The sequence below is a fragment of the Leucopleurus acutus genome, assembly GCF_964270905.1.
Source record: "Leucopleurus acutus genome assembly, chromosome: 19".
Lineage (NCBI taxonomy): Eukaryota > Metazoa > Chordata > Mammalia > Artiodactyla > Delphinidae > Leucopleurus > Leucopleurus acutus.
This window is the reverse complement of record NC_139161.1, coordinates 20,875,792-20,903,509: the sequence shown is the minus strand read 5'-3', so window position 1 is coordinate 20,903,509 and position 27,718 is coordinate 20,875,792. Positions and strand designations below refer to the sequence as shown.

The following is a 27,718-nucleotide window of genomic DNA, read 5'->3' as shown; positions in this document are numbered from 1 at the left end:
AGGATGCGGTAGGAAAACCATTATTTGATATTAAAACAAATAGGCATGGGATGGAGAAGGATGCAAACGGCCAGGAATGTTTAAGATAAAACCTGCGACTTAAAAGAAAGTTAAGAATGGCAGGCTAAAGCGTTTGCCCCGGACTCCCGGGGGAGGGGCGCCATCACCCTCCTCTGCTTTGGGGGGTTCTCCATGGAAACGGGTGAGAACTGCTGCGGGCAACCCTGGAGTCCGCGCGCTGGCAGCACCGCCACCCAGGCCTGCGCGGAGAGAGGGAGAAAGTGAAGCTGGGAGTTGCCACTCCCCGGGACTTGCTGGAATGCGGTTGGAGGGGGTGGGGGGGGGACGAGCTGCGAGCGCGCTGGCTCCCAATCACGGGAGGAGGAGGGGGTGGAGGAGGAGGGCTGCCTTGAGGAAGTACAGGAATGAAGTTGTGGAGCTGAGATTCCTCTCCATCGTGCCCACAGAGCCGAGAAGACCCCCCGAGGCCGCCGGCCGCCCCTGCACTGGGTGCTCTTTCCGGCGCGAGCGCCCGGCCCCCTCCCCTCGCCCGCCCGGCGCCCTCGCCGCCTGGTCTAGCCGGAGCCATGGGGACGGAGCCGCAGTGAGCACCATGGAGCTGGCGGCCTGGTGCCGCTGGGGGCTCCTCCTCGCCCTCCTGCCCCCCGGAGCCGCGGGCACCCAAGGTGGGTCTGGGGTGGGGAGGGCAGGGAGCGGCGACGGGCCCGTGCAGCCTGGGACCCCCGTCTAAATCCCTGGTCAGACGGGAACAGAGGGGCCATCGGAGCTTCCCGATCCGAAGTTTCGGACAGTCCGGGGGCTCAGAGCCGCCAGCCCTCGGGCTCGGAGGGACCAGAGGAGGTGGGGCAGGGGGGCGATTACACCGGAGCGGCTCTAGACGTCCCATTCGAGGGACTTGTGCTTTGCAGACCCCGCGACGGCTCCGGAACTTGTCAAAAGAGGTCTCTGCAATTGTTCAGAAAGTTTCCCTCAAAGGGTGTATTGCGGGGTGTGTGTGTGTGTGTGTGTGTGTGTGTGTGTGTGTGTGTGTGTGTCCCCTTTCCTGAGCCCCCCTCAAGCGCCTCTCTCAAAGCCTTTCCAGTTGGCAGCCTCCGCCTCCAGACTGGACTGGGCTGGATTCCTGGGGGTCCCTTCTGCCCGGCCCCCTCCCCGCCCCCTTTCGGCCGACTGGGTTGAGTTACTCCAGCTTCTGGCACGATCGGGGTGTGGAGGGGGGAGGTGAGGAAAGCTACCTGTCCAGCCAGAGCCGGGGAGCAGGGGGTGGCCAGTCCGGCTGCAGAGTTGCCTCACGCCGGAGACTGGCGTGGGGGAAGGGGTAGACGTTTGTTTTGAACAAGTCTCGTTAGGGCCGACTTAGGGCTCTGTGCTTTGTGGCTTGGAGAGCGTGGGTCACGGAGGGGTGGCGGTGGGCTTCCTGGTCCGGGGCATAAAGTGGGAGGGTTCTGAGGGATTCCTGGGCACTTGGAGGGAGGGGGAGGGTAAGGAACGGGGCCAGATGCGGGTATGCCGAGGGCCGGGTTGTTCTGCCTTTTCCTTTGGGCTGTGTATGGGGAAGGGTGCTGGGGTGGGGTGCAGTGTGTGTCTTGCCCCATCTGTCCGTCTGGGTGCGATAACGGTGAAAGCTAACGTGTACTGGAAATACACTGTGTACCAGGTGCTGTGCGTGTTTTGTCTGGGTTCCCTGCTTTCATCCTCAGAACAACCCTGTAAGAGAAGTCCTAACTAGTGTGCCCATTTTCCAGGCTTGAAGACCCGGGCTTCAAGAGGTGAAGTAAGCAGCAAGTAATTGGTGGGTCCCAGATGGGACCCCAGGCAGTGCAACCCCCAACCACAGCTTCAAAATCACTATATGCATCTGCCCTGAACATTGGGGGGCCGCTGCTGCTCCCTACATCGCCTGGTTGTGAGAAGACAGAATGAGAATGTTCTAGGAGTAGTGGGTGGTCTTCATGGATCAGGGAGTCTGGAGAAGGGGTGGGTGTCGGGCTGTCTGTGTGTTGCCCGAGGGCCCCCTCTGTCAGAGCTCTGCTGTGTTATCTGAGGGATGTCTATACTAGGGTGTTCTTGAGTTGTGTGGTCTGTGTGTTTGTGTGTCTGGCCTTTGTGTGACCAAACGGCAGTCTCCCTGCTGAACTCTGCCCTCTCAAGGAACTCCCTCAAGAGCTGCTGTGAATAGCGGGAGGTGCCCCCTGCGCAGCCTTCTCTCTGAGGAAGGAGACTCCTCTTTCCCAGGAGCCTCCCCTTCCCCTCCCTGTTTCCCAGGCAGGCGTCTTCTCCCCTGACCTTCTGAGAAGCGTGAGGTGAGGCAGGCGAGGCTGGGCTGTCAGGCTGAGCCGCAGCCCTCCTCACCTGGGCCTGGGAGTCGAGCAGGGGGAGGGCGGCCGGGTTGTTGCAGTGCTGGGATCTGAGGGGTCGGTTCTCCCGCCATTGACAGGGAGCTTCTCAGGTCTTCCTCACCCCTCCGCCTGCAGTGCTGGGTGCAGAGAGAGGTGTTGGGTGTGTTGTGCAGGGGAATGGCTAAAAGCAGAGCCCCACTCAGCTGCCTCTAGCACGCCCGGTATATGCCAGGGCTGAGGGCTGGCGCAGGCATGTGGGGGAAAGGGAGATGGGGAAGGCCCAGAGGGTTGGGATTTTCTTTTCTTAGAGGTCAAGGTTTTGTAAAGTGCAGCAAACACATCTTGCAGAGCTCATAGTTTAATTCCTGAATGATTCTCCCAACAGCATCCTTCTTTTTGCTATACTCAGGGAAAGTAACCTCATTTTAATATTCAAGAAAAAAAATAATTGAAAGATAGGATCAAATGCCGAAAGAGAAAATGCATTGTATTACAAAGTCAAACACAGAGCACTGTTCATTTTCTCTGGGCTTGGAATTACCCGGACTCCTGCTATATGAACTTCTCTTGCCTTAACTTTTAGAAAAGTACAGCGTGCTTCCTATTTGCCTGGTTCTCATCCATTACAGTTTCATTTCATCTCTGCAACAATCCTGTGAAGTAGGTGCACAGATGAGGAAACTGAAGTTCAAAGAAACGAAGTGACTTAGCCAAGGCTTCCCAGCGACCCAATCATGTCCAGGGCATTTTTAGACTCTGACGAGGAGGCATTAAGAGTTGACCAAAGTCTTATTCCCTTCGACAGGAATGGGTTAAGCAAAGCCTCAGGGGCACTCAGGTGGCCAGACTCCGGTAGAGGTGCTATTTTGTTATTTAGGTGAATGACCTCCCTTATCTAGGCTTTAGAAAATGAGGGTGAGCTGCTCCTCGCCCCCCACCAGGTTCCCTCTTGGCTTTGGAGTCCTCTCCTTCCCTGTACCAGCCCATGTCTGCCTTCCTCTTGGGCCCTCCTGGCATGGCAGGGGACTGAGGGTAGGACCAGGCCAGAGGCCAGTGGGACCTACAGGGCTACGGGTGAGGGAGGGACCAGTGTCGGGCTGGGGCTGGGGAGCTGGTGTAGGGCCAGGCTGGTAGTGCCTGGCCCTGGGTGCTGGGATGACCTGGAAAGAGATCCCCCTCCCTGCCCTGTGGGAAACCCCTCTGGGGTGACACCCCTATCTCTTAATAGGCCACCTCTCCTCCCCACCCCTGGGAAGAGAGCCGAGACGGGGTGAGGGGTGTGTGCTCTCTTAAGGAGTGGGAGAATTATTATAGCCGATGTTGTGTTGCCCCAGCTCTGTTTACAAAGCCTTGTCACGTTTACAGACTGTTTCTTGATTCATTTCCTCATTTAACTCTCATGTAATTTCTCTGCAGAGAGTAAGAGTTGTCATCATCCCCCACTCACAGTCAAGGTCAGGTCAGTAAATATTCACTGAGTGCCTGCTAAGTCACAGGCACTGCTGGACGTAGAGGTGAATCTGATTTGACCTCTGCCCTCGAGATCCAGGGACTTGATCAAGGTCACACCGTGAGTGGCCCAGCTAGGGTTGTGGCCTAATGACCTGAGCCCTGGCCCCAGGCGTGTGTGGTGGGTGAGTCCTGGTGTCACTGGAATGGGCTCTGGCCCCACGGGTCTGGGGGAGGTGAGCTCTGGGGATGCAGGTAGTGTTCATGGAAACCAAAGGAAGTGTTGGCTTTCATGCTGGTGAGCGAGAGAGGCAGCTGGGGCTGAAGGCTGGTGGGGAAGAAAGAACCCGCTTGAGAGCCCCCCAGAGCTGGGACCTGACCACTAACACCCAGCTAGAGGGACATGGCGGCCGTGACCAGCCTCTGAAGAGAGGGCTGGACATGGTGACCTCAACTGGTCCCTTTTGGTTTGCAGAGTCTTGATTGGAGTTCATTTATTTATTCATTCATTCATTCATCCCGCAAACACTTATCCAGGGCCCACTGTGTCCGGCTCCGGTCACACTGACTGCCCCAGAGATCTGGAGGGCGAGGCTCCCAAGGGACAGGTGCTCCGGAGACAAAGCGCTCCCCTGTGTGGAACAGGACCTCCTACCCCCGCCCCAGAAAATCAGTGGGGGGCAGAGTGGATATGGGGACCATGGCGAGGACTGGGGAGGGGGAGATGAGTGAGGAGATGGGAGGGGGAGGGAAGTGTGGAGGTAGAGGAGGTGTCAGGTTGGAGGATATTAGCCCCCAAGCCTCCAGCTCCCTGGGAGTAGGTCTCAGGGTCCCAACGTTACCACCTGTTGCAAACATTTAGTCTGAATCAGACTCAAAAACGGACACAAACAAACTCGTGGGGCGGGGCTGCTGCTCCTTCTGGTCCTCCTACCCAGCTCAGCCACTCGGCCCTGCCCGAAGCCTATAATGTAATCAGTGGCATCAACAGAGCTGGTGTGTATTTACCTTTGAACAGGGTGTGGGGAGGGGTGTGTGTGCAGTTAGGTCTAGTGGAAGGAATGTGGGATTTGAAGTCGGCGCAGACTCGAGTTCAAATCCTCCCTCTATTGCTCACAGGCTTTCTGATCTGGGGAGAATAACCCCTGGCAACCTCAGTTTCCTTCTTTGCAAGACCGAGGTTGTAGTCGCAGCCTCTGGAGGATGAGGCTCCACCCGGAGTGCCTGCCCAGCGTTCCCTTGTTGTTTTCCTATTGCCTGGCTACCGCAGCTGGTGTCCCTTCGAGGCGGCAGAGGGCACAGGGCGTGGAGACGGGCCCCTGCCCCGGGCTTGGGCCAGGGCCTTGGGGTCTGGGCCTGGAGACAGCTGTGCCTGCAAAGCAGCTGAAGCTGCCGAGGCTGGGGGGGGCTGAGGCAGCGGGCGTTATTTTGGGCCTGGCCTGCCATCCCCGGCTCCTGTTTCTCTTGGGAGTCTGGGGGGAGGGACCCTTGAGTTCTATTTCTGGGTCCTCCCATTCCTCCCTCTTTGCTTCCTTCCCTATCTGGCCAGAGGGGTGGGAACAGAGACCACTCTAGGTGCTCCTGGGAGGCTGCCAGCTAGCGGCCATTGGTCCAGGCCAGAACCCTGGGGGCTTGTCCCACCAGCCTTTCCCCCGATTTCTGGAGGCAGGGGGTATCTCTGATTACCCCCCAGGATTTGACCCTAGGCTCCAAGCTGCTGGGAGAGCAGGGGATCAGACCCCAAAGTCAGCCACGGTGCTGTCCCCCTGAGTCTGCATGTAGTCCCTGGGAGGTGGAGTGGGGACCAACAGGAATCCAGGGCAGCTGAGGCACCTGTGGATCTGGGGGTGCACCCCACCCACCTCCCCCTGGCACACCCTCCTGGGCAAGATGTGCCAGGTGATTCATCTTCTCACCAGAGCAGAAAAACGGGTTTAACTGGGCACTTTAATCGCCCCCACTGCTGGCAAGCATGGTGCCAGCTGTTGCCCAGAGCGCCCCCTTACCCGGGCTAGTGTACCCCTTCTAGTATCCCTGGGCTTAGTGAGTACTTCTGGTCTCAGGGACACCGGGCTGGGGTCCAGGTGGACTGGGCGGCAGTTCATCTTGACGCCCCTTGGCCGGTGGTTGGCACCAGGCAGGTACACAGGGCTGACGTAATGCCCTTGTGGCAGGAGTTTCGTGGCGTAGATTCTGCCAGCTGGTTCTGGAGTCTTGCGCTGAGGAGGTGGCAAGGGTGAGGTACCAGCGTAGGAGCCTTTGGAGTAGGCAGCACTCTGGCTCAGCATCTGCAGCTCGGGTCCGGATGCCCATAGTTGGGATCTGATGTTCCTTTTCTCTGCCTGGGGGAATTCCAGAAGTTCCTGCAGTGACCAGGACCCTGGTGGTCCCCATGCCCCAGCTATAACTCCAGCTGACCCTCCTTCCCCACTTTCTGGGTGGCATTGTGGGGGTGGGTACCCCTTGCCAGGAGGTTGGCACGTGGGTGGCGTTGTTTGTTCGGGAGAGGGTCAAGGGTATCCAGAGGATTCATGATTCATCATCGCTTCTCTTGGGGGATTTTTACCCGTTGGCCCTGAGTTGTGCCTTTGGGACAAAGGGAGGCTTTCTTTGCCAGCCAACACTCTGGATCAAACAGGCAAGTCCCTAAGGCTGGCACAGCGAGACACCCTCTGGTTGCTCAGGATGGGCCGAGTCAGGGGAGCTTCTCCCCTGATGTCCCTCCTCTTCCCAAATTTGCAAACTTTCTTTTGCTGTTGCACGTTCTGTGGGTACAAGCGACACAGGAGGAGGGATCCTTCCGTTGTGCTTTCTCGCTGTCTGCGGTGGCATGACTCTGGCGAGTAGGTTGGCAGAGGTGGCCAGGTTGGCAAAGCTCACTGGGCAGTGCCCTCTGACCCATCTTCTCTCTCCTGCCAGTGTGCACCGGCACAGACATGAAGCTGCGGCCGCTGGCCAGTCCCGAGACCCACCTGGACATGCTCCGCCACCTCTACCAGGGCTGTCAGGTGGTGCAGGGTAACCTGGAGCTCACCTACCTGCCCGCTAATGCCAGCCTCTCCTTCCTGCAGGTGAGGCCCATGGGCAAAACCCAGCCAGGCCCTGTTTCCTGCTGGGCTGAGCCCTTGCTTGCAGATGGGTGGTAGAAGAGTGTTCCCCACCCTGTATTTCCTCTTTTGTTGTGGCTCCTCAACTGGGAAGTCCTTTCTGTTGTCTAACCCCCGTCCATCCTACTGCAAGACCAGTTGACTCCTTCTCTACAACGTGGCTGGCTGTGGACATCTCTGGGTGGAATGCACCCGTTCCTCTGCTAAATTTTTTGCTCTCTCGCCAGCATGATCACCTTCCATTGTCCAACTGCCCCAGCCACTGTCCCCCTCCTACCCGGAGTAATGCAAGGGCTGGCTGGTTCCCGGTCCAGTTCTGCCACTGACAAGCCATGTGAATGTGATCTAGGCCCTTGGCTTCACTGGATCTCAGTTTCCCTATCTGTATATTGGGAGCAACAGACATGCTTGAACTCCCTGGGGGGCCCATTTTGAAATCACATGGAAAATGTATGTGAAAGGGTCAGGAGCAGGAGAGAGAATGGAAACCAGCCTCTGCGTTGTGTCCATGGTGCCCTGGAGCGGGGCCTCAGGTGCGATGCTTAGTCTGTCAGATCACAAACATCACCTCGTCCAGGCCTTTCCTTTACAGATGAAGAAACTGAGATGCAGAGAGGGTGGGGTGCTCGCTTACAGTTTACAGAGTGTTCCCCCGCCATCTTCTTTCTTGATCGTACTAGAATCTGGTTCGGGGATGTGGGGAGTGGCCTTGATCTCCATTTTATGCCTGAGGGAGCAGGACTGGTCCGTGGCTGGGGGCCTTGCCCAAATTCCCCGAGCACAGGGTAACCTGGAGGAGGCCTTGTGCGGGGGGGGGCGGTGGTAGTGGTCCAGGGCCTGGACCTGCCTTAGCCCTACCCTACCCTGTCCCCTCCCAGGAGATCCAGGAGGTGCAGGGCTACGTGCTCATCGCTCAGAACCGAGTGAGTCAGGTCCCCCTGCAGAGGCTGCGGATCGTGCGAGGCACCCAGCTGTTTGAGGACAACTATGCCCTGGCCGTGCTGGACAACGGAGGCCTTCTGGAAGGTGCTCCCCCTGCTGCACGCGCTGCTCCGGGAGGGCTGCAGGAGCTGCAGCTGCGAAGCCTCACAGGTGCTCATCCTTATCGTTGAAACTCCCTGCTGGTTATTGAGAACTGACCGGGGCCCCTGTCAGCCATGGGGATGCTTCGTGTGAATAAGAACTGGGGTCCCTTCCGGATGGATGCAAGTGGAGCTAGGGGAGGCGCCCTTGTGAGGATTCGAAAAAGATTTCCCTTCTTCCCAGGAAGTCACAGCTTGTGCCAGCCCACGTAGCTTGGTAGGATGCAGGCTGGGTTTTTGCCCACTTCCTGGCTGAATGCACACGTACAGTGAACAACCTGTGTAACTGTACGCGGCAGCCTTGGAGCTGACGGTGTCCCAGACTCTGAGTGCCTGGTGCTTTACCTGCATAACCCCATTTCAGTCGTGCTTTAATCTTGCAAGGGAAGCACCAGTGTTATTCTCGTTTTACAGATGAGAAAACTGAGGTTTACAGAGGATGAGTGACTTGCTTGAGGTTACACAGCGAGTTAGTGGTGGTGAGGCTGGATTTCACACTCTCTTTTAACTGCTAAGCAATGTGCACAGAGTAGAGGTGGAGGAGAGGAGACAGTGACACGGACAACTCACTCCGCCCCGGATCTCCGTTTGTTCACGTGTGGGGTGGTGTTGGTAGGGCTAAAAGATGCTGAAGGAGTCTCCTCTGCTCCCCGAGGAACCTGGGGCGTGTTTAAGAGCCCCATTCCCCTTTTAGAAGGCAGGCAGGCCCCGAGGGAGGTCAGAAGAGGACAGATGAGGGAAGAAGCACCTGATTATTGCCCGCCCCACAGAGATCCTGAAGGGAGGGGTCTTGATCCAGCGGAACCCCCAGCTCTGCCACCAGGACACGATTGTGTGGAAGGACATCTTCCACAGGAACAACCAGCTGGCCCTCATGCTGATAGACACCAACCGCTCACGGGCCTGTAAGCCACGCCCCTCGCCGCCTGCAGCCGCCTCTCTTTCTCACGCAGCCCACCGACCCCAGACGCCTGGCTTACTCCACGCCCCCCGCTGCCGCTGCACTAACACCGCCCGTTTCCTCTTTCTCTGTGTCTCTTCATCTCTGCGGTTCTCTGCCCTGTCTCCCTCTGCTTCCAGATCGCGCCTCCGGTTTTGGAGTCCTCTCCTCCTGCCTGCCTCTCTCCCTCACTGTGCATTCTGTCTCCTGGTCTCTGTCTCTCTCACTGCCGTTCTGTGTCTCTCCCCAGGCCCACCCTGTTCTCCAGCTTGTAAAGCTCCCCACTGCTGGGGAGAAAGTTCCAAGGACTGTCAGAGCTGTGAGTTACAGGGAGGCCCAGAATCTGGGGGCAGGGGCTGGGTGGGAATAAAGGTGACATGGCGGGTGGGTGCCCGGCCTCGGCATCTTCCCCGAGGCAGGAAGTCTCCCCAGAAGGTGATGCTGGTGAAGGGGCCCGGTGCCTAGGCTGCCGTCCAGCCCTCATCCTGCCCTTTGCCCAACAGTGACGCGAACCGTCTGTGCCAGCGGCTGTGCCCGCTGTAAGGGCCCGCAGCCCACCGACTGCTGCCACGAGCAGTGTGCTGCCGGCTGCACGGGCCCCAAGCACTCTGACTGTCTGGTACGTGCTCCCGGCACCCCAGCCCTCGGGGTGCAAGGGGAGGGGCGTCCCGCCTGGTGCTGCCCTTAACCCTCTGGCACACCAGGGCAAAACAGCCCAGTGCCCACCAGCTGCCTGTCCCCCAGGCCTGCCTCCACTTCAACCACAGTGGCATCTGTGAGCTGCACTGCCCAGCTCTGGTCACCTACAACACGGACACCTTCGAGTCCATGCCCAACCCCGAGGGCCGTTATACCTTCGGCGCCAGCTGCGTGACCACCTGTCCTTGTGAGTGCCGGGGAGAGACGTACTTTTAGTAGTTTTGCTGGGGACTTTGGTTTATGTAAATGCAAGCATGTTGTGAGTACTGTCCGCCCCTGGCTTTGGAGAGCTGGTCACGGCAGTTCGTACTGAGCTGCCTCGTTCTTTCAACAGCAGTGGAGCAGGTGGCAGCACAGAATAGCAGCTAAGAGCCCACGCACAGAAGCCAGACTGCCTGGGTCTGAGACCTGGCTCTGCCCCTTATCAGTCACGTGACCTTCTTGCTGTGTCTTGGTTTCCTTATCTGTTAAGTGGGGGCCAAAATAGTCCCATCCTCACCAGGTGGTTACAAAGTTTGAATGAGTTAATATTTGCAAAGCTCTTATAACTGTGCCCAGACAATACTAAGCACCCCTAAATGTTGATTTTTAGATAGATCAGAGTTTTATTTACTAGCTCCCCTATTTACTGATGGGCATTTAGGGACTGGCCTCAGACCTGGGGACCTCTTTCCTCCTGTCACAGGAGACAGCAGTGGGCTCTTGGGTCCTGGTCGTACCCTCCCCATGGTGGGTGAGAGTACGGAGTGTGGAGCTAGATCATTTGGGTTCACATCCTGGCTCCTCCACTTACTAGCACAGGGACCTTGAGTAATTTAAACAGAAAACTCTGTGCTTTGGTTTCCCTTTTGGCAAAATGGGAATCTAACGGTGCCTACCGCACAGGGTTGTCGTGAGGAGTGGACGAGTGTCCAGGGCTCAGATATGGTGTAAGGGCATTTCGGTATCGGTTGATATCATTCTTATTGCGCTACCTGGGCATGGTCACACAGCTCATGGTGGGGCAGTGCTAAAAGGCCAGGGCACGTGGACAGATGATCTTGATCTCCTCAGACAACTACCTGTCCACGGACGTGGGATCCTGCACCCTGGTTTGTCCCCTGAACAACCAAGAGGTGACAGCTGAGGATGGAACCCAGCGGTGTGAGAAATGCAGCAAGCCCTGTGCCCGAGGTACCCAGTGGCCGCCCCCTGCACACCCAGCCTGGCCTAGCCCGCTGTGCCACCCTCCCTCAGACCCTCCTGGGACCCAGTCCTGTTCTCCCACTGACTCTGCCCCTGGCCCTCCCCTGAGTACTCCCACAAGCTCCCCCATGTCTCTGCCAATGTGAGGAGGGGGCATGTGGCCCCAGGAGGAGACTGTGGACAGGACCCAGGAGGTTGAATTCCTGGTGCTCCACGTGGAGGCTGAGGTGCCCCCCTGTCCCCCTCCCCACAGTGTGCTATGGTCTGGGCATGGAACACCTGCGGGAGGTGAGGGCGGTCACCAGTGCCAACATCCAGGAGTTTGCTGGCTGCAAGAAGATCTTTGGGAGCCTGGCGTTTGTGCCGGAGAGCTTTGAGGGGTAAGGATACTCAGAGTTAAGGGTGGGCACATGGCCTGAGGCAGCATCAGGGCAGTCACCAAATCCTGAGGCCCCAGAAGTGGAAGCATTTCTCGGGGATGGCGGGAGACAGAGGTGGGAGGCCAGGGATGCAAAGGAAGCAGGTGGAAGACCAGCAGGGACTTTGGAGGGGGGAGTTTTTCTTTTTGTTTGCTTGTCTTTGGCCGCGCCGCGCGACTTGCTAGATCTTAGTTCACCAACCAGGCATTGAACCCAGGCCCTTGACGATGAAAGCAAGGAGTCCTAACCCCTGGACTGCCAGGGAATTCCTGGGATTTTTCTCATAAATGACACGTTATCTACAAACATGCACTTGTATGGAGGTCACACCATCCAGATAAAGTAAAATTCTCTTTGAGTTCATCATAGCTTTATTCATAATGGCCCCGAACTGGAAATAATGCAAATGTATATCAATAGCTGAAGGAATCAATAAAGCTGACCCTTGGACATCACGGGTTTGAACTGCGTGGGTCCACTCAAATGTGAACTTTTTTCAATAAATCCGTACGGCAGTACTACACGGTCCGGGGTTGCTTGAATCCGGAACCATGGATGCAGAGGGCTGACTGTAAAGTTATACTTGGATTTTCGACTTTGTGGGGGGTTGGTGCCGTAACCCAGGCGTTGTTCAAGGGTCAACCGTAAAAGGTGGTATATCCGTACAGTGAAATTCTCAGCAGTAAAAGAAATGGCCTACTGATACGTGAAACAACATGAATGTGTCTCAGAAACATTATGTTAAGCAAAATAAGTCAGACAAGAGAGAGTCCACACTGTATGATTCCCTTTGCTCTAGAATAGGCAAAACCACTGTGTGGTGAGAGAAATCAGAACAGTGATTGCACCAGGGTGAGAGCCTGGAAAGGGACACAAAGGAAATTTCTGGGGTGATGGAAATGTTCTGTATACCAGTTGGGGTAGTGGATAGGTGAGTGAATGCATTTGACAAAACTCATTAAACTGCACACTAAAAATCTGCAATTTATTGTATGTGAATTATACTTCAATAAAAATATGTATTAAGAAAGGAGAAAATTCCCTTCAACACTTTCTCCACGTTTACTCCCCTTTCTAGAGGAGACCACTCTTAACAGTTTGTGTGTGTTCTTCTAGACCGTTCATACGTATATGGATACACACGCACAGAGAAACATAGTGTTAGTAATTTGGGGGGAAAGGTTGATTTAAAATGGGAGCCTGTTGTGAATATTGTCTGCCCCTGGCTTTGGAGAGCTGGTTATGACAGTTAGTTCATGTCCAGCTGCCTTGTTCTTTCCACAGCTGTGGAAGAGGTGGCAGCAAAGAGTAGCAGCTAAGAGCCCAGGCTGCCTGGGTTTGAGACCTGGCTTCTACCACTTACTAATCATGTGACCTTCTTGCTGAGTCTCAGTTTCCTCATCTGTTAAATGGGGGCAAAAATAGTCCCGCCCTCATAAGGTGTTATAGAGTTTAAATGAGTTAATATTTGTAAAGCTCCTATAACTGTGCCCAGCAGATACTACACGCTCCTGAATGTTAGTTTTTCGTGTGTAGTCTGGATAGATCAGGATTATATTTAATAGCTCCCATTTACTGATGTTTAGGTATTTAATTTAAAAAATTTTTAATTTAATTAATAAAATAAATTATTAATAAATTAATTAAAAATTTAATTAAAAATTTTTTAAGTTTAAATTTAAAAAAATTTTAATTTCCTTAGTTTTTTTATTTTCCCTCTAACAAACAGTTCTCCTTTGCACATGCCTTTGGGAACAGGGGCCAGTGTCTCTCTAGGCCACATTCCTAGAAGTAGAATTTCTAGATCAAAGGATATAAATATTGTTTTGATATTTGCCAAGCCAGGGCCTGGGCTTTGAAGTTCAGGATGGGAACAGCCGGGCTCGATGGGCAATGGGTTTAAGTGGAGGGGAGGTTGGGGAGGATGGCAGAGCCAGCTCGTGGAGGGGGGTCTTACCCACCCCCTTCTTGGCCCTCTCCTAATCCTCCTTCTAGGGACCGAGCCTCCAACACTGCCCCCCTACAGCCTGAGCAGCTCAGAGTATTTGAGTCTCTGGAGGAGATCACAGGTGAGCTCTGTCTCTCTGAATCCTGCTTCGATGGGGCTGGGAGGTCTTTGTCCTGTCCCCGCACCCCTAGCCTCACCCTGTGTCTGCAGGTTACCTGTACATCTCAGCGTGGCCAGACAGCCTGCCGGACCTCCACGTCTTCCAGAATCTGCGAGTAATCCGGGGACGAGTTCTGCATGAGTGAGCACCAGGGGAGGGAGGCCTGACGGAGGAGGAGCTGCCCCGGGAGGCCCGGGAGAAGCTCTGAGTGTGTAGAGGGGGAATGGGGGTTCTTATTCCCTGGGCACTCCAGCAGCAGCATTCCCATGGAAGTTTGCAGAGTGTGCTGGGGACAGGAGGAAGGCGAGGGCCGCCCTTGCTGAGGGGGGAGGGTCAGTGGTGCGTTGCCCCCCTGCATTTGAGCACTCCCCCTCCCACAGTGGTGCCTACTCGCTGACCCTGCAAGGGCTGGGCATCCGCTGGCTGGGGCTGCGCTCTCTGCGGGAACTGGGCAGTGGGCTGGCCCTCATCCACCGCAACGCCCGCCTCTGCTTTGTACACACGGTGCCCTGGGACCAGCTCTTCCGGAACCCCCACCAGGCCCTGCTCCACAGTGCCAACCGGCCAGAGGTCGAGTGCGGTAAGACAGGGAGCCCAGCACTGCTGCTCAGGCGTGCCCACGGGCCTCTGGCAGCCGCAGTCTGGGACTTACTTGTGCGTGTGCACTGCCCATCCCTGGTGCACCATCCTTGATATAGCTCTGGTTGGCCTGGCCTCTTGGCATGGCTTCTAGCAGGGTCCTGCCACACTGCCTTGGCATCCCTCCCTTCCCTTTCCTCTCCGTTCCTGGAACCTCAGAACTCTTTCTCTCCCTGCTTTGCGTGGCACCTATCCCCACCTCTCCAGCTCAGAGCCATGCCCACAGACTCTTGCCCCAGCTCCCTGGAGTCTCCCTTGAGAGTCCCCTCTGACCCCTTCCTCCTCACTGCAGTGGGCGAGGGCCTGGCCTGCTACCCGCTGTGTGCCCACGGGCACTGCTGGGGTCCAGGGCCCACCCAGTGCGTCAACTGCAGCCAGTTCCTCCGGGGCCAGCAGTGCGTGGAAGAATGCCGAGTACTGCAGGGGTATGCGGGGCAGAGGAGGGGGCGGCCGGGCTGGGGGGTGCACAGGGGCTCCTTCCAGACCCCTTCACCGGCCGTCCTCTCCTCAGGCTCCCCCGGGAGTACGTGAAGGACAGGTACTGTCTGCCGTGCCACCCCGAGTGTCAGCCCCAGAATGGCTCAGTGACCTGCTTTGGCTCGGTGAGGTGCTGGTGCGCTCAGAGCTGGGTGGAGGGAAGCAGGGCAGGGACCTGGCCAAGTCCAGTGAAATACCCCTGGGGAGGACTCCAAGCCCAGACCTGAACAGTAGGAGGGTGGTAGGAGGGTGGAAGGTGGCTGGGATGCTGGGGACAGCAAGAGTTGCGGACGCTGAGGCCCTTCAGACCATGCAAAGGGCCCAGGGAAGCCTGTGCCCTTGGCCGTGGCTGTGCTAAGGTGGTTAGACCTGGGGGCTTAGACATCAGGTGACCTGGATTCAAATCCAGGCCCCACTTGCACTGGCTCATTCGTAAAATGAACGTTATACTAGTACCTACCCCATTGGGATGCAGTGAGAATTAACTCAAAATAGGGTTTGGCACAGTGACCGAGCACAGGAAAAAGGCTTCACAAGTTAGTTACTATTATTACTTGCTGTTATACCTTAGGTAATACACTCCCCCCACCCCACCAGGCCTGGGGATCAAGCTTTGAAGGTGGGGAGCTGGGTACAGAACAGGGGCATCAGACACAGCAGGTATGGGGCTGTCCCAGGAGCAAGGTGGACAGTGCTGCTGAGTGACTGAGGGAAGCACAGAGGGGACCCAAGGGCCTGATCCTGCTGCCCTGGGGGTGTCGGTGCCAGCCCCCCACAAACCCTTCCTCCCCTCCCAGGAGGCTGACCAGTGTGTGGCTTGCACCCACTACAAGGATCCTCCCTTCTGCGTGGCTCGCTGCCCCAGTGGTGTGAAGCCTGACCTCTCCTTCATGCCCATCTGGAAGTTCCCAGATGAGGAGGGCATGTGCCAGCCATGCCCCATCAACTGCACCCACTCGTGAGTCTGAGGGCCTTTTCCACGGAAAGAAAGGCTTTGTTCCAGGACCCTCTCTGGGGCTCTTATTCTAAAAGTGGGACAACTCTGCCTTTGCTTACCCCGAGACCCTTAATTTTTCATATCTTTTTTTTCTGATCACAAAAGTAACACGTGGTTAAAAATTTTTTAATTAAAGCATGAAAGTGAATAGTATTAGCAATTCTATCCCACTGTTAATAATTTGCAATATTTTTCCTCCAGTTTTTTTAATCTATGCACACAGTAACATACGTATTATTATAACATAAAGTATATGTTTATATATTATTATTATTATTCTCCAGTTTTTATCTGTGCACATTCTAGTATATACTTCTTTTTACCAAAATGGGATCATAGACCATACATATTGTTTGGAAATTGCTTTTTGTCACTCAGCATTGCAATTTTGCTTGCAATGTTTTTCCATGTCCTAACACAGTGATCTGCCCTGTTCTTTTTATGTTTTTCACTTAGTTGTTGTTAATTACACATGGAGTACATGCATACATTCTTGTGATACACATTTTCAGCAGTATCAAAGTATAAACACTGTAAAGCAGAAGTGCCCTTTCGTCCACTCCCCCACCCACCCAGTCCCCCACCCTCCCCTCCCTGGGGAGAACCACCAGCTCACTCTGGTGTGCTCTACACATTTACATAAATGCATTTTACATTTATGTTAGGTGGAAGATTGCTGTTTTGGGAAGTCAAAAATGATCAAGAAACAGCAATTTCATCTGACTCACATATAATCAGTTTTGGTTTCTGTGTGTGTGCATTTTTTAATGTAAACAGGATAGTACTCTACATATAGTTCTGCACTTTGCTTCCCCTCCGTCCCGGCACTTTATGTATCTTGGAGGTTCTTTCTTGTGAGCGCACATGAACCTACCTCCTTTTTTTTTTTTTTAACTACTCAATCTGCTGTACGGATGTAGTATTATTTAACCATGTCCCTGTTCGAGGGATATTCATCGAACTTGTCTCCTTTTTTTGGGGGGGCGTGCAGTTTATTGCACTTGAGCTCCACGTACAAGTGAGCATTTTGTACATGCCCCCTAGTGTACAGGTGTTGGCATTTTTAGGGTCTATCCTGAGAGGTGGAACTGCTGGGTCACAGTATTGTCAGACTGTCCTCGATGCAGGTTGTGCCCAGCTACTACCCTGGCATCCTCTACAGAGGGGATAGCCAAGCTTTTGGACTTGATGCTCCTCTGGGTGGCCCCCACTTCCTACCCAAGACAGGGAGGTGCAGGGGATGCAGGTTTGCAGATTGGAGAAGGCCTCCCCTGTGGGGTGGTAGAAAGAGCCCTGGTGACCCTGAGCCCAGTTTCTGCCTTTGTCAGTTAGGGATCATAACTCAGCTACACCCACCTCTGGGGATATTGTGAGGCTGAGTGAGTGCAAGAGGTGGTTCCCAGCCTTGTTGACAGGACTCTCTCTCTTCTGCAGCTGTGTGGACCTGGATGACAAGGGCTGCCCCGCTGAGCAGAGAGCCAGGTCAGCCTGGTCCCCAGGACACATCCCATGTTGCCCCTCAGTCCCCCTCCGGCCCCTGAGTGGTCACTGCTGTAGGGAGGGGGTCTCCTGACATGACACATGTCCCTCCCCAGCCCACTCTTCCACTAAGGACCCTCCTTTCAATTAGCTTCAACCAGTGGACGGAGGACCTGCTCGGGATGCTTGGGGGGCAGGGAACAGGAAAAGATGGCGAAGACACCCAGCACCTCCCCACCCTCGAGTAGGTAGGGGTCTCCTAAGGGACACAGGCAGCCTGCAACTCCCTGGGACTCAAGGCACGTTGAGAAGAGAACGCAACTACAGCACTGAGGATGGGACCATGAATTCTTACCGGGGTCAGTGGGAGGCTTCAAGGAGGAGGTGGCATGGGAGCCAGGTCTTGAAAGAGGGGCAGGTATGTCACTTGCATTAGGAGGAAAGCAACCAGGCAGCATGGTGAGAGGGGTCAGGACAATCTAGGACGTGTTTGCTGAAGGTTCTGCTGTGGTGGGCCACTGAGTAAGCTCAGAGGAGGGAGTAAGTCTGAATCAGGTTAGGGCAGGATCTTGGAGGGCATAGGCTCTCCCTCACCATGAGGCCACAAGCCCTGTGATGTCCATCACTGCCATCACTGGACTTGATTTCTAGGCAGTGGGGTGCTTGGGGAAGGGCTTTGGGGAGAAAAACAGATTGGAGTATGTCCTAGGTAAGCACTTGTCCATGACACAAGCGTTCATTAGAGGTCTGTGATGTGCCAGCCCTTGGCTAAGCAAGGGAAGGGGGCAAGGATGACAATGATGTAGGGTCAGCACCCAGGAGATCCTTCTATCCCAGGATGAGCTGAGTCTTGAAAGATGACCTCATGCAGAAATGATGGTCCAGGTAGAATTAACAAAGGCTGGGAGGTGTGGAAATCATGACCTATGGGTGGAAAATGTGGCTAGAATATCAGAATCACTGGGCGCACGTTCCCCACCTCATACCACAATCAGAATCTCTGGAGGGTAGGGCTCCAGACTCTTGCATATTGACAAGCTCCCTGGTGATTTTTTGTCAGGAAGTTTGAGAATCCTGGGCTAGAGCCCTGGGCAAGAGCATAGACAATTTGGAGGTGTGGGTGGAGAGGGTTTTGAATGCCCAGCAAGGAGTCTGGACTTCATCCTGGAGGCAGTAAGGAGCCGAGGGAGGTTTCTGAGTAGGTGAAACAGGACGGGAGCCTGCACGTCACCCTTCCAACTTCCCTTTCCAAACGCCAGTGACCTTCAGGCCCCTCCATGGGACCCCTTCATCCCTCCTGCCCCAGACTGGTCCCCAATCCCTGACCCTGGCTCCTGCCCCCAGCCCCGTGACGTCCATCATTGCCGCTGTGGTGGGCATCCTGCTGGTCGTCGTCGTGGGGCTGGTCTTCGGCATCCTCGTCAAGCGGCGGCGGCAGAAGATCCGGAAGTACACGATGCGGCGGCTGCTGCAGGAGACAGAGGTGAGGCGGCCCGAGGGCCTGTCGCGTGGCCTGTGGTCTGCAGCCCGGCCCGCGGCACTGACGCACCACCCCTTCACCCCAGCTGGTGGAGCCCCTGACCCCGAGCGGAGCGATGCCAAATCAGGCTCAGATGCGGATCCTGAAAGAGACAGAGCTGAGGAAGGTGAAGGTGCTTGGATCCGGAGCTTTTGGTACCGTCTACAAGGTCAGGGGTGGGGCCAAAGTCCTGGGTGGGCGGTCCCAGAGGATGCGGTCAGGGCGGGGACGAGGGTTCTGTCTGGAAGACAGCCAGGGGCTGGGGGCGGTTCTGTTGGGTGGGGCAGTTATGTATAAGGGGATAGGGAGTGGGCTGAAATGGCGCGGTTGTTGCTCAATAATGGGGTTGGCCCAAGGGTGGGGGAGGATTGGGAGCACAAGTAGTGACCCCTTGGACGACTGCAGGTTGGATCTGGCCCACCCTCTTCCTGCTCACATCCTCCTCTCTCTGCCCAGGGCATCTGGATCCCCGATGGGGAAAATGTGAAAATCCCAGTGGCCATCAAAGTGTTGAGGGAAAACACATCCCCCAAAGCCAACAAAGAAATCTTGGACGTAAGCCCTTCCACCCTCTCCAGCTGGGAGTACAGTGGGGACCCCCTGGCTGCAGGTGTGGGCTGTGGGTTCTGTTTTCACTGGGGTTTTAGGAGACCCTTTGTGATCCCCCAGATCTCTACTCTTAACCTCCTGAATCTGTGGGCCATGGTTCTGGTTTGTGACGAATGGGGTTGGATTGAGTGAGGGTCCCCAGTCACGGCTCAGCCCTCGGGAGGGGTGTGTGGTGGTTTGGGGGCTAGTGGTTTCCCATACCCTCTCAGTGTGTACCCTTGCTCCCAGGAAGCATATGTGATGGCTGGTGTAGGGTCCCCATACGTGTCCCGCCTTCTGGGCATCTGCCTGACATCCACGGTGCAGCTGGTGACACAGCTTATGCCCTATGGCTGCCTCCTAGACCACGTCCGGGAGCACCGCGGGCGCTTGGGCTCCCAGGACCTGCTGAACTGGTGTGTGCAGATTGCCAAGGTATGCACTTTGGGGGCCGGGGCTCTGCGGGTGCCCTTGGGAGCACGCCTCTGTCTCCACTCAGAGCTAGGATGAGGAGGTTTCCTGGGAGAGCTCTGGCAGAGCGAGGTCCACACAGATGCCTCTGACCCCAGGGGATGAGCTACTTGGAGGATGTGCGGCTCGTGCACAGGGACCTGGCTGCCCGGAATGTGCTGGTCAAGAGTCCCAACCATGTCAAGATTACAGACTTCGGGCTGGCTCGGCTGCTGGACATTGATGAGACAGAGTACCATGCGGATGGGGGCAAGGTCAGAGGAGGGAGCAGAGTGAAGCGAGGGAGGGTGGGGTCTGGCCCCTGGGAGAACTCAGAACGGCCACCTCCCCACCACACCTCGTTGGAGCACTTCCTTCTCTGCTCTCCCAGGTGCCCATCAAGTGGATGGCGTTGGAGTCCATTCTCCGCCGGCGGTTCACCCACCAGAGTGATGTGTGGAGCTATGGTGTGTGATGGGGTGGGTTGGAAGGGTGGACACAGAGCCGTGGCCCTGGGGGAGATGTGGGTGGAAGGATGAGAGCTGGGATGGAGCGAATTAATGGACACTTTATCATGAAGGAAGGAGGGGGCTGCCAGTGCCTCAGTCTGCCAGGGACTGCGGAAAGACTGGGTATCTCCTGCCCTTGACCCTGCATCCCTCCCCTCCTTCCCCCATGGTGCCAGGCTCTTGGATAGAGCCTCTGGGGCTCAGTACACTAACGCTCCCTCTGGTCCCCCCACCTCTTGACCCCATCTCTGCCCCAGGTGTGACTGTGTGGGAGCTGATGACTTTTGGGGCCAAACCTTACGATGGGATCCCAGCCCGGGAGATCCCTGACCTCCTGGAGAAGGGGGAGCGGCTGCCCCAGCCCCCCATCTGCACCATCGATGTCTACATGATCATGGTCAAATGTGCGTGGTTGAGCTGGGTCGGCTGCTTGGAGGAGTGGGAGGGCCTGGGTGGAGGGGCCTAAAGGGGCATGGGAGGGGGCCAAGAGCAGGATGTGTTTAATGCAGCCTCAAAAGGGTCTCACTTCCCTTTACAGTACCGGTCCAGAGGAGCTATCAAGGACCAGCTAGAAAGAAACTTAATGCAAAATAAAAAGGGGAAACTAGTAGAGATTCTCAAAGGTTCTCTCTCAGGATCCGAGTCTGGTACCTCTTCTCTACCACCTGAGGGCTTTGGACTCTAGTAACTGGGGTTGTCTAGGCCGGGGGTGGGGGTGAGGGGCTCTGCACACAGGCTGCAGCCAGAACTGAGATGCTGGACTCCTGCCCACCCCCAGGTTGGATGATCGACTCTGAATGTCGGCCAAGGTTCCGGGAGTTGGTGGCCGAATTCTCCCGCATGGCCAGGGACCCCCAGCGCTTTGTGGTCATCCAGGTACCGGGCCTTTCCACGCCGTCCCTGCCTATGGCTAAGATCACTCTCCCTTAGAGGGAGGAAAGGGAGATGATTCCTGGGTCCCAGGCTTCCAAGCCCAGCCCTTGCCTGACTCGTCAGACCTCTGGTACTCCCTGAGCCTCCCTCGGGAGGCTGGGCGGGGAGAGGCTGCCACGCTCTGTCTTCCGCCTCCCCAGAATGAAGACTTGGGCCCTACCAGCCCCTTGGACAGCACCTTCTACCGCTCACTGCTGGAGGATGACGACATGGGGGACCTGGTGGATGCTGAGGAGTACCTGGTACCCCAGCAAGGCTTCTTCTGCCCAGACCCTGCCCCGGGCTCTGGGGCCACAGCCCACCGCAGGCACCGCAGCACATCCACCAGGGTCAGTGCCCCTGTCACAGTGTGGTGGGTGTGGCTGGTTACTTCCCCCGACCCCAGTGGACTAGAGTCCCTTTCTCCAGTGTCCCCCAACCATCACCTCTCATGGAGGAGACCCCAATATCCCCAAGAAGGATTCCTACTGCTTTCCAACTGTGACCCCACTCTTGCCACAGTGACTGTGTCAAACCCCGAAGGCAACTTCCTTTTATCTCTTGTGACCCTGTCACCTCCCGTGGAGTCTCCATCATGAATGACCCCCGTCATGACCTTCTCGCTCGTCCTCAGAGTGGCGGTGGTGAGCTGACGCTGGGTCTGGAGCCCTCGGAGGAGGAGCCCCCCAGGTCTCCACTGGCACCTTCCGAAGGGGCTGGCTCTGATGTGTTTGACGGCGACTTGGGAATGGGGGCAGCCAAGGGGCTGCAGAACCTCCCCCAACATGACTCCAGCCCTCTACAGCGGTACAGCGAGGACCCCACAGTACCGCTTCCTCCCGAGACCGATGGCTACGTTGCCCCCCTGACCTACAGCCCCCAGCCCGGTATGGAGTCCAGGCCCGAGCTGAGAGGTTGGGAGGTGGGGACTGGGGGTGCTCAGCCCAGGGCCCACTATGGAGGCAGGGGCAGCAGCCAGAACACACGGGCTCCTCCCCCTAACAAGCCTCCTTCTCTTGTCCTTTCAGAATACGTGAACCAGCCAGAGGTTCGGCCACAGCCCCCCTCACCCCTAGAGGGTCCTCGGCCTCCTCCTCGACCTGCCGGTTCCACTCTGGAAAGGCCCAAGACTCTCTCCCCTGGGAAGAATGGGGTTGTCAAAGACATTTTTGCCTTTGGGGCTGCCGTGGAGAACCCCGAGTACTTGGCACCCCGGGGCAGGGCTGCCCCTCAGTCCCACTCTTCTCCGGCCTTCAGCCCAGCCTTTGACAACCTCTATTACTGGGACCAGGACCCATCAGAGCGGGGCTCTCCACCCAGCACCTTTGAAGGGACCCCTACAGCAGAGAACCCTGAGTACCTGGGTCTGGACATGCCAGTATGAGCCAAAAGGCCCGGGCTGCTGAGGCCCTGCTGGCCCCTCAGGGAGTGTGGAAGGCCTGACTTATGGCCCGCGTCGGACGAGGCAGGGAGAGGGCCCTTGGATCACATCCAGGGCGGCCTGCCATGCCAGCAATCTACCTTCCTCTTCCAACTCGTAGGTGGCTGAGAGCCGCCCAGCCTGGCTGGAAGAGGGGGCAGCACCGGGGAGTCCTGACTGATGCTGGAGCCCTGGCCCAGCCACTAGGGTCCACTGGACGCCACAGCCAGTCTCCTTACGGAGCAGCCCAGCCTGACTTCTTCCAGAACCTGACACTGAAGGACAGGGAAGCTGAGCCTAGGAAGGGAAGAGGCCCCAAGAGGGTGTCTAGGAACCAGAGCAGAGACTCCCTGAGACCTAGCTCTGCCCCTAAGAAGAAGGGGACAGCAGGGGACGGCAGCAGCGCCCAGATCCGGTCCCTGTACAGAGTGCTTTTCTGGTTTTGTTTTTACTTATGTTTTTTTGGTTGTTTTATTTTATTATTTTTTTTAAGATGAAATAAGGACTCGGTGGATATTGTGGAAGCGGGGTGGGGGGGCAGTCCCTGGGGTTGCGGGAGGAATGTCCCTTCTCCATACCCACTTTCTCCATTTGCAAATATATTTTGGAAAACAGCTGGACACAAGCCTATGTCTGGGGTGGCTCTGAGCCATCCCTTTACTGCTCACCTCTTAACCTACATTCAGTTCATCTTGCCTGGAGGGACTGGCTAGGAATCTTCGGAAAGCTTGAATGAGGAGCCTACTGCCAGTTTCCTGGCTCCTGGGTTGGGGGAAAACTGGTTGGGATTCTGACCTGAGAGCCCTTTGATGACCAGATCATTCTTGCTTAGAAAAAAAGAAACTCCTAAGGCCACCCACCAGAATGGGGTAATTTCCTCCCTGTAGGTAGGGGTAGTCGGGGAAGGATGGAGGAAAGAAGAGGCAGTGCCTACTGTGTGACTCATTTTCCTTGCCTTGGCAAGGAAATCGTTGAATTAGAAGTAGCTATCCAGAAAAAACCCACCCAGACAGCACGATCACGTTGGTGGTATAAAGGGTGGGCTGGCCTCTGTCTCCCTCTCCTCCCTTCCCACAGTCCCAAACTGGACAGAAAAACACACACTAGTGGGCACTGGTGTTTGCAGTGCCACTTTATTGCCAATAGCTGACATTGCCTGGGGTTAGTGGAAGATAAATTAGAACTATGGTAGCATCTGACAGGTATGGCTAAGCTGGAGAGGGGAGCAGGTTTTTGTGGGCACGGATCCTGGGAAAGGGGTATAAGGTGGCTGTAGAAATGTCCATGGAGAGGGTTTTCTCTTTCACCCCTAAGACCGCAGAACCCTCCTGGTACCCAAAGGGGCAAAGTGGAGACCAGGGTCTCTTAGCTACGGGGAGCTAAGTGAGGTGAAAGAGGCAGTAGGGAGCCCTCAGCAGAACCAAAGGGGTGACCAAGGCTTGGATCCCAGAAGAGAACAGGAACCCAGAATCACGTGTAGTCACAGGATGACGCAGGGAGGGCGGCTATTGGTGATCTTTTCTAGGGGTTCTCCGTTACTGGCTCTTCGGATGGCCTCAATGAGCTAGAAGGCAGAGATGTGGAATGGGATGATGCGTTCACTGTAGGGTCAGGGTGAACCAGGGGTCTTCCCAGCATGGCAAGTACTCACATCTTTCTCATAAGGAAAGCCTCCATTCTCCAGCTTGGAGAACACCAGCTGTCCATTGATTTCGATCTCAAAGGCCCCTGGTATTAAATAAACGGATGAATGAACTGTATGCTGAGAACAGGCAAAAGTCAGGGGAGGCCCTCCACACTCCTTAGACTTAACACAGGCTCCTCCTTCATGTCCTTCACGGGCCCCATCCGCTTCCTTTGAACTCGGCTTCCTAACTCAATAGAGGGTTCCCTCCCCTCCAACCCTACACTTCAGTCTCGCCCATTTTTCCCAACAGGCGTCATCTGTAACCCCCTCTCACTCAAGTTGCATGGACATTTTACTATGTGCCAGACACTGCTGGACACTATATAAAACAGCCAGTGCCAGAGCTAGAAAGTGGTAGAGCTGGGAATTAGAACACTGACTCAGCAGGTGCTCTGCGGCCTCACCTGTGCCCCCCAGGCGCGACTCGATCTCGATGCCAGGATACTGCTCCTTCACGGCACTCGCCAGCTCCAGGTAGGTCGCCTCGAAGCCGCAGGGTTCACTAGGGAGAAGATACCTGAGGTCCGCTTGGGTTTCGGGGACGGTACCTCCGGTGGACCCACCCTCCTCCGGCCCGGATTCCCCCACTGGCCGGAGCCCCTCACCAGTACTCAACCACGATGCGGACCCCACTGCCCGGTTCGACCTCCCCGGGAGGGGGCGCTGCGGACGCCGGCCCTGTCTCCCCGCTCATTACTGCCGGCTCCCCACAGCAGCTGCTTCCGGGTGTGACGCGACGCCGCAGGCACGTGACGGGGCGGGGCCGCGCGTTACATCCGGGCGCCCCCTTCAGGCGGCTGCTGCTGCTTTGTTTTGACACTGTCACCAGCTGGAGAGCTGGGCTGCGAGGACGGGACCAGACCAACTTTCCTGGCCTGCGTTCTCAGCGCCCGACTTGCCCCGCACCTAGTGTCCGCTGGACTTCACGGTCTTATTTAATCTAATGACGTGTCTTAGACTGCAAAGCGCTTTCCAGTTTACGAAAGGAAGAGAAAGTGGGGCAAGCGGACCCAGGGCCTGGGGTGGGCTGATGGTACGGAGCAGTTGCCATTTCTCACTAGTTGATGGCATTTTATTTTATTTTATTTTTAATTAATTATTTTGGCTGCGTTGGGTCTTCGTTGCTGCCCGCTGGCTTTCTCTAGTTGCAGCGAGCGGGGGCTACTCTTTGTTGCAGTAAGTGGGCTTCTCATTGCAGTGGCTTCTCTTGCTGCGGAGCACAGGCTGTAGGCGTGTGGGCTTCAGTAGTTGTGGCACGTGGGCTTAGTAGTTGTGGCCCAAGGACTCTAGAGCGCAGGCTCAGTAGTTGTGGCGCACGGGCTTAGCTGCTTCTCGGCAGGTGGGATCTTCCCAGACCAGGGCTCGAACCTGTGTCCCCTGCATTGGCGGGCGGATTTTTAACCACTGCAGCACCAGGGAAGTCCCACTGATGGTATTTTAAACCACTCTACAGTTACACACTCAGGTACTTCTCCTAAGCTCTAAACTGCAGGCACAGTCTGGGCAGTCGCCGCCAGCCTTCCGCCTTCTGGAACCTTAGGCTTTGATGCTTTGATTTCGCAGGTTCTATGCTGCCATCGCATGCATCCAGTTCCTGCACCTCCCCGTCTCATCCTAGCCCCGCTACAGAGCTGGCTTCTTTATTCCCGTCTTGTAACTCTAGAAATGGAGGCTGTCTCCCTGCCTCTACTCTCCTTGGAGTCTCACCATAATATCCTCACATTCATTTTTTTTTTTTTTTAAATGTTGAGCCTTCTTTTAATTAATTTATTTTTTTATTTTTGGCTGTGTTGGGTCTTCGTTTCTGTGCGAGGGCTTTCTCTAGTTGTGGCAAGCGGGGGCCACTCTTCATCGCAGTGCGCGGGCCTCTCACTGTTGCGGCCTCCGTCGTTGCGGAGCACAGGCTCCAGACGCGCAGGCTCAGTAGTTGTGGCTCATGGGCCCAGTTGCTCCACGGCATGTGGGATCTTCCCAGACCAGGGCTCGAACCCGTGTCCCCTGCATTAGCAGGCAGACTCTCAACCACTGCGCCACCAGGGAAGCCCTCTCACATTCATTTTTAAACAATTCGATGACTTATAGAGTTGTGCAGCCATCACTGCACATTTCCACCAACATGAAAAAGTCCCACCTATGTACTTGCAGTCAATCCAGCGCCCGGCTCCAGCCCTAAGCCACCACTGATCTGATTTCTGTCTATAAACTTGCCTCTACTGGATATTCTTATACATGAACTGATATGCAGTCTTTTGCTTCTGACTTCTTCCACTCCGTTTAAAGTTTTTGAGGTTTATCCATGCGGTAGCATGTACCAGTAGTCTGTTCCTTTCAGTGCTGAGTAATATCCCAATGTATGGATGTACTGTTTTATTTATCTGTTCAATACCAGTTGATGGACATTCTGAGTTTCCAGTTTGGGGCTGTCTTGAGTAATGCTGCTATGAATGTTCATGTAAGTGTCTTTGTATGTGCGTGTGTCTTTACTTGGGTAGATTCCTACGAGTAGACTTGCTAGGTTGTATGGAAAGTTTATGTTTATCTTAAGCAATGGTCAAACTGTTTTTCAAAGTGGCTGCACCATTTTACATTCCTACCAGCAATATATGACAATGTTTCCTCATATCCTTGTCAAGACTTGTTGTCTGTCTCTTTCATTATAGCCATCCTGATGGGAGTGAGATGGTTTTAATTTGCATCGCTCTAATAACTAATGATCTTGAGCACCTTTTCATGTGCTTATTAGCCACTCATATATCTTATTTGGAAAAACACTTATTCGAATCTTTTTTTTTTTTTTTTTGCGGTACGCGGGCCTCTCACTGTCGTGGCCTCTCCCGTTGCGGAGCACAGGCTCCGGACGCGCAGGCTCGGCGACCATGGCTCACGGGCCCAGCCACGGCATGTGGGATCTTCCCGGACTGGGGCACGAACCCGTGTCCCCTGCATCGGCAGGCGGACTCTCAACCACTGTGCCACCAGGGAAGCCCTATATGTGGATTTTTAAAAGTACGTAATACAGTACTACATGATCCAAGGTTGATTGAATCTGTAGATGGAAACTGCATAGGGAGGGTTGGCTGTAAAGTTATACTCAGATTTTCAACTGCTCAGGGGTCGTCGGTGCCCCTAACCCCTGTATTGTTCAGGGGTCAACCCTATTCTGGATACAAAGTCCCTAATCAAACATACGACTTGCAATTATTTTCCTCCAGTCTTCCACAGGTTTGGTTTTTTTTTCTTTTTTAAAAAATTTTCTTAATGATGTCTTTTGAAGTGCACAATTTAAAAATTTTGGTAACGTATAATTTATAAATTTTTTCTTTTGTCATTTGTGCTTTTGCTGTTGCATCTGAGATCTCTGCCTAACACAAGGTAGGAAGATTTTCCTGCATAATTTCTTCTAGATGTTTTATAGTTTTAGCTCTTACATTTAGGTCTGTGGCCTATTTTGAGTTAATATTTGTACATCATATAAAGGAAGGATCTAAACACATCTTTTGGCATGTGGATATTCAGTTGTCCCAGAACCATTTATCAAAAAGACTATCCTTTTCCCCATTGAATTGTCTTGGCACCTTTGTCAAAAATCAATTGACCAGCACTTCCCTGGTGGCGCAGTGGTTGAGAGTCTGCCTGCCGATGCCAGGGACACGGGTTCGTGCCCCGGTCTGGGAAGATCCCACATGCCGCGGAGC

General features: G+C 55.2%; 2 protein-coding genes across 2 annotated transcripts; one reads left to right on the top strand and one right to left on the bottom strand.

Annotated features, from left to right (window-relative positions):
• Positions 1 to 394: 394 nt before the first annotated feature.
• On the top strand, positions 395 to 22,787 carry ERBB2 (erb-b2 receptor tyrosine kinase 2). The gene is made up of 27 exons (XM_082860957.1): positions 395 to 686; positions 6,726 to 6,877; positions 7,792 to 8,005; positions 8,766 to 8,900; positions 9,186 to 9,254; positions 9,439 to 9,554; positions 9,680 to 9,821; positions 10,688 to 10,807; positions 11,073 to 11,199; positions 13,234 to 13,307; positions 13,397 to 13,487; positions 13,727 to 13,926; positions 14,278 to 14,410; positions 14,497 to 14,587; positions 15,260 to 15,420; positions 16,894 to 16,941; positions 18,283 to 18,421; positions 18,504 to 18,626; positions 18,914 to 19,012; positions 19,295 to 19,480; positions 19,615 to 19,770; positions 19,887 to 19,962; positions 20,262 to 20,408; positions 20,783 to 20,880; positions 21,078 to 21,266; positions 21,551 to 21,803; positions 21,945 to 22,787. The coding sequence occupies exons 1-27, from the start codon at positions 614 to 616 to the stop codon at positions 22,298 to 22,300; spliced, it is 3,768 nt and encodes a 1,255-aa protein (XP_082717083.1). The 5' UTR covers positions 395 to 613; the 3' UTR covers positions 22,301 to 22,787.
• A 127-nt stretch (positions 22,788 to 22,914) lies between these two features.
• Positions 22,915 to 24,977, bottom strand: MIEN1 (migration and invasion enhancer 1). Its single transcript, XM_082861015.1, has 4 exons — positions 24,629 to 24,977; positions 24,428 to 24,525; positions 23,988 to 24,064; positions 22,915 to 23,900 (listed from the first exon to the last, which is right to left on the bottom strand). Exons 1-4 carry the CDS (start codon positions 24,715 to 24,717, stop codon positions 23,817 to 23,819), a joined length of 348 nt encoding a protein of 115 aa, XP_082717141.1. The 5' UTR covers positions 24,718 to 24,977; the 3' UTR covers positions 22,915 to 23,816.
• Between the last annotated feature and the right edge of the window lie 2,741 nt (positions 24,978 to 27,718).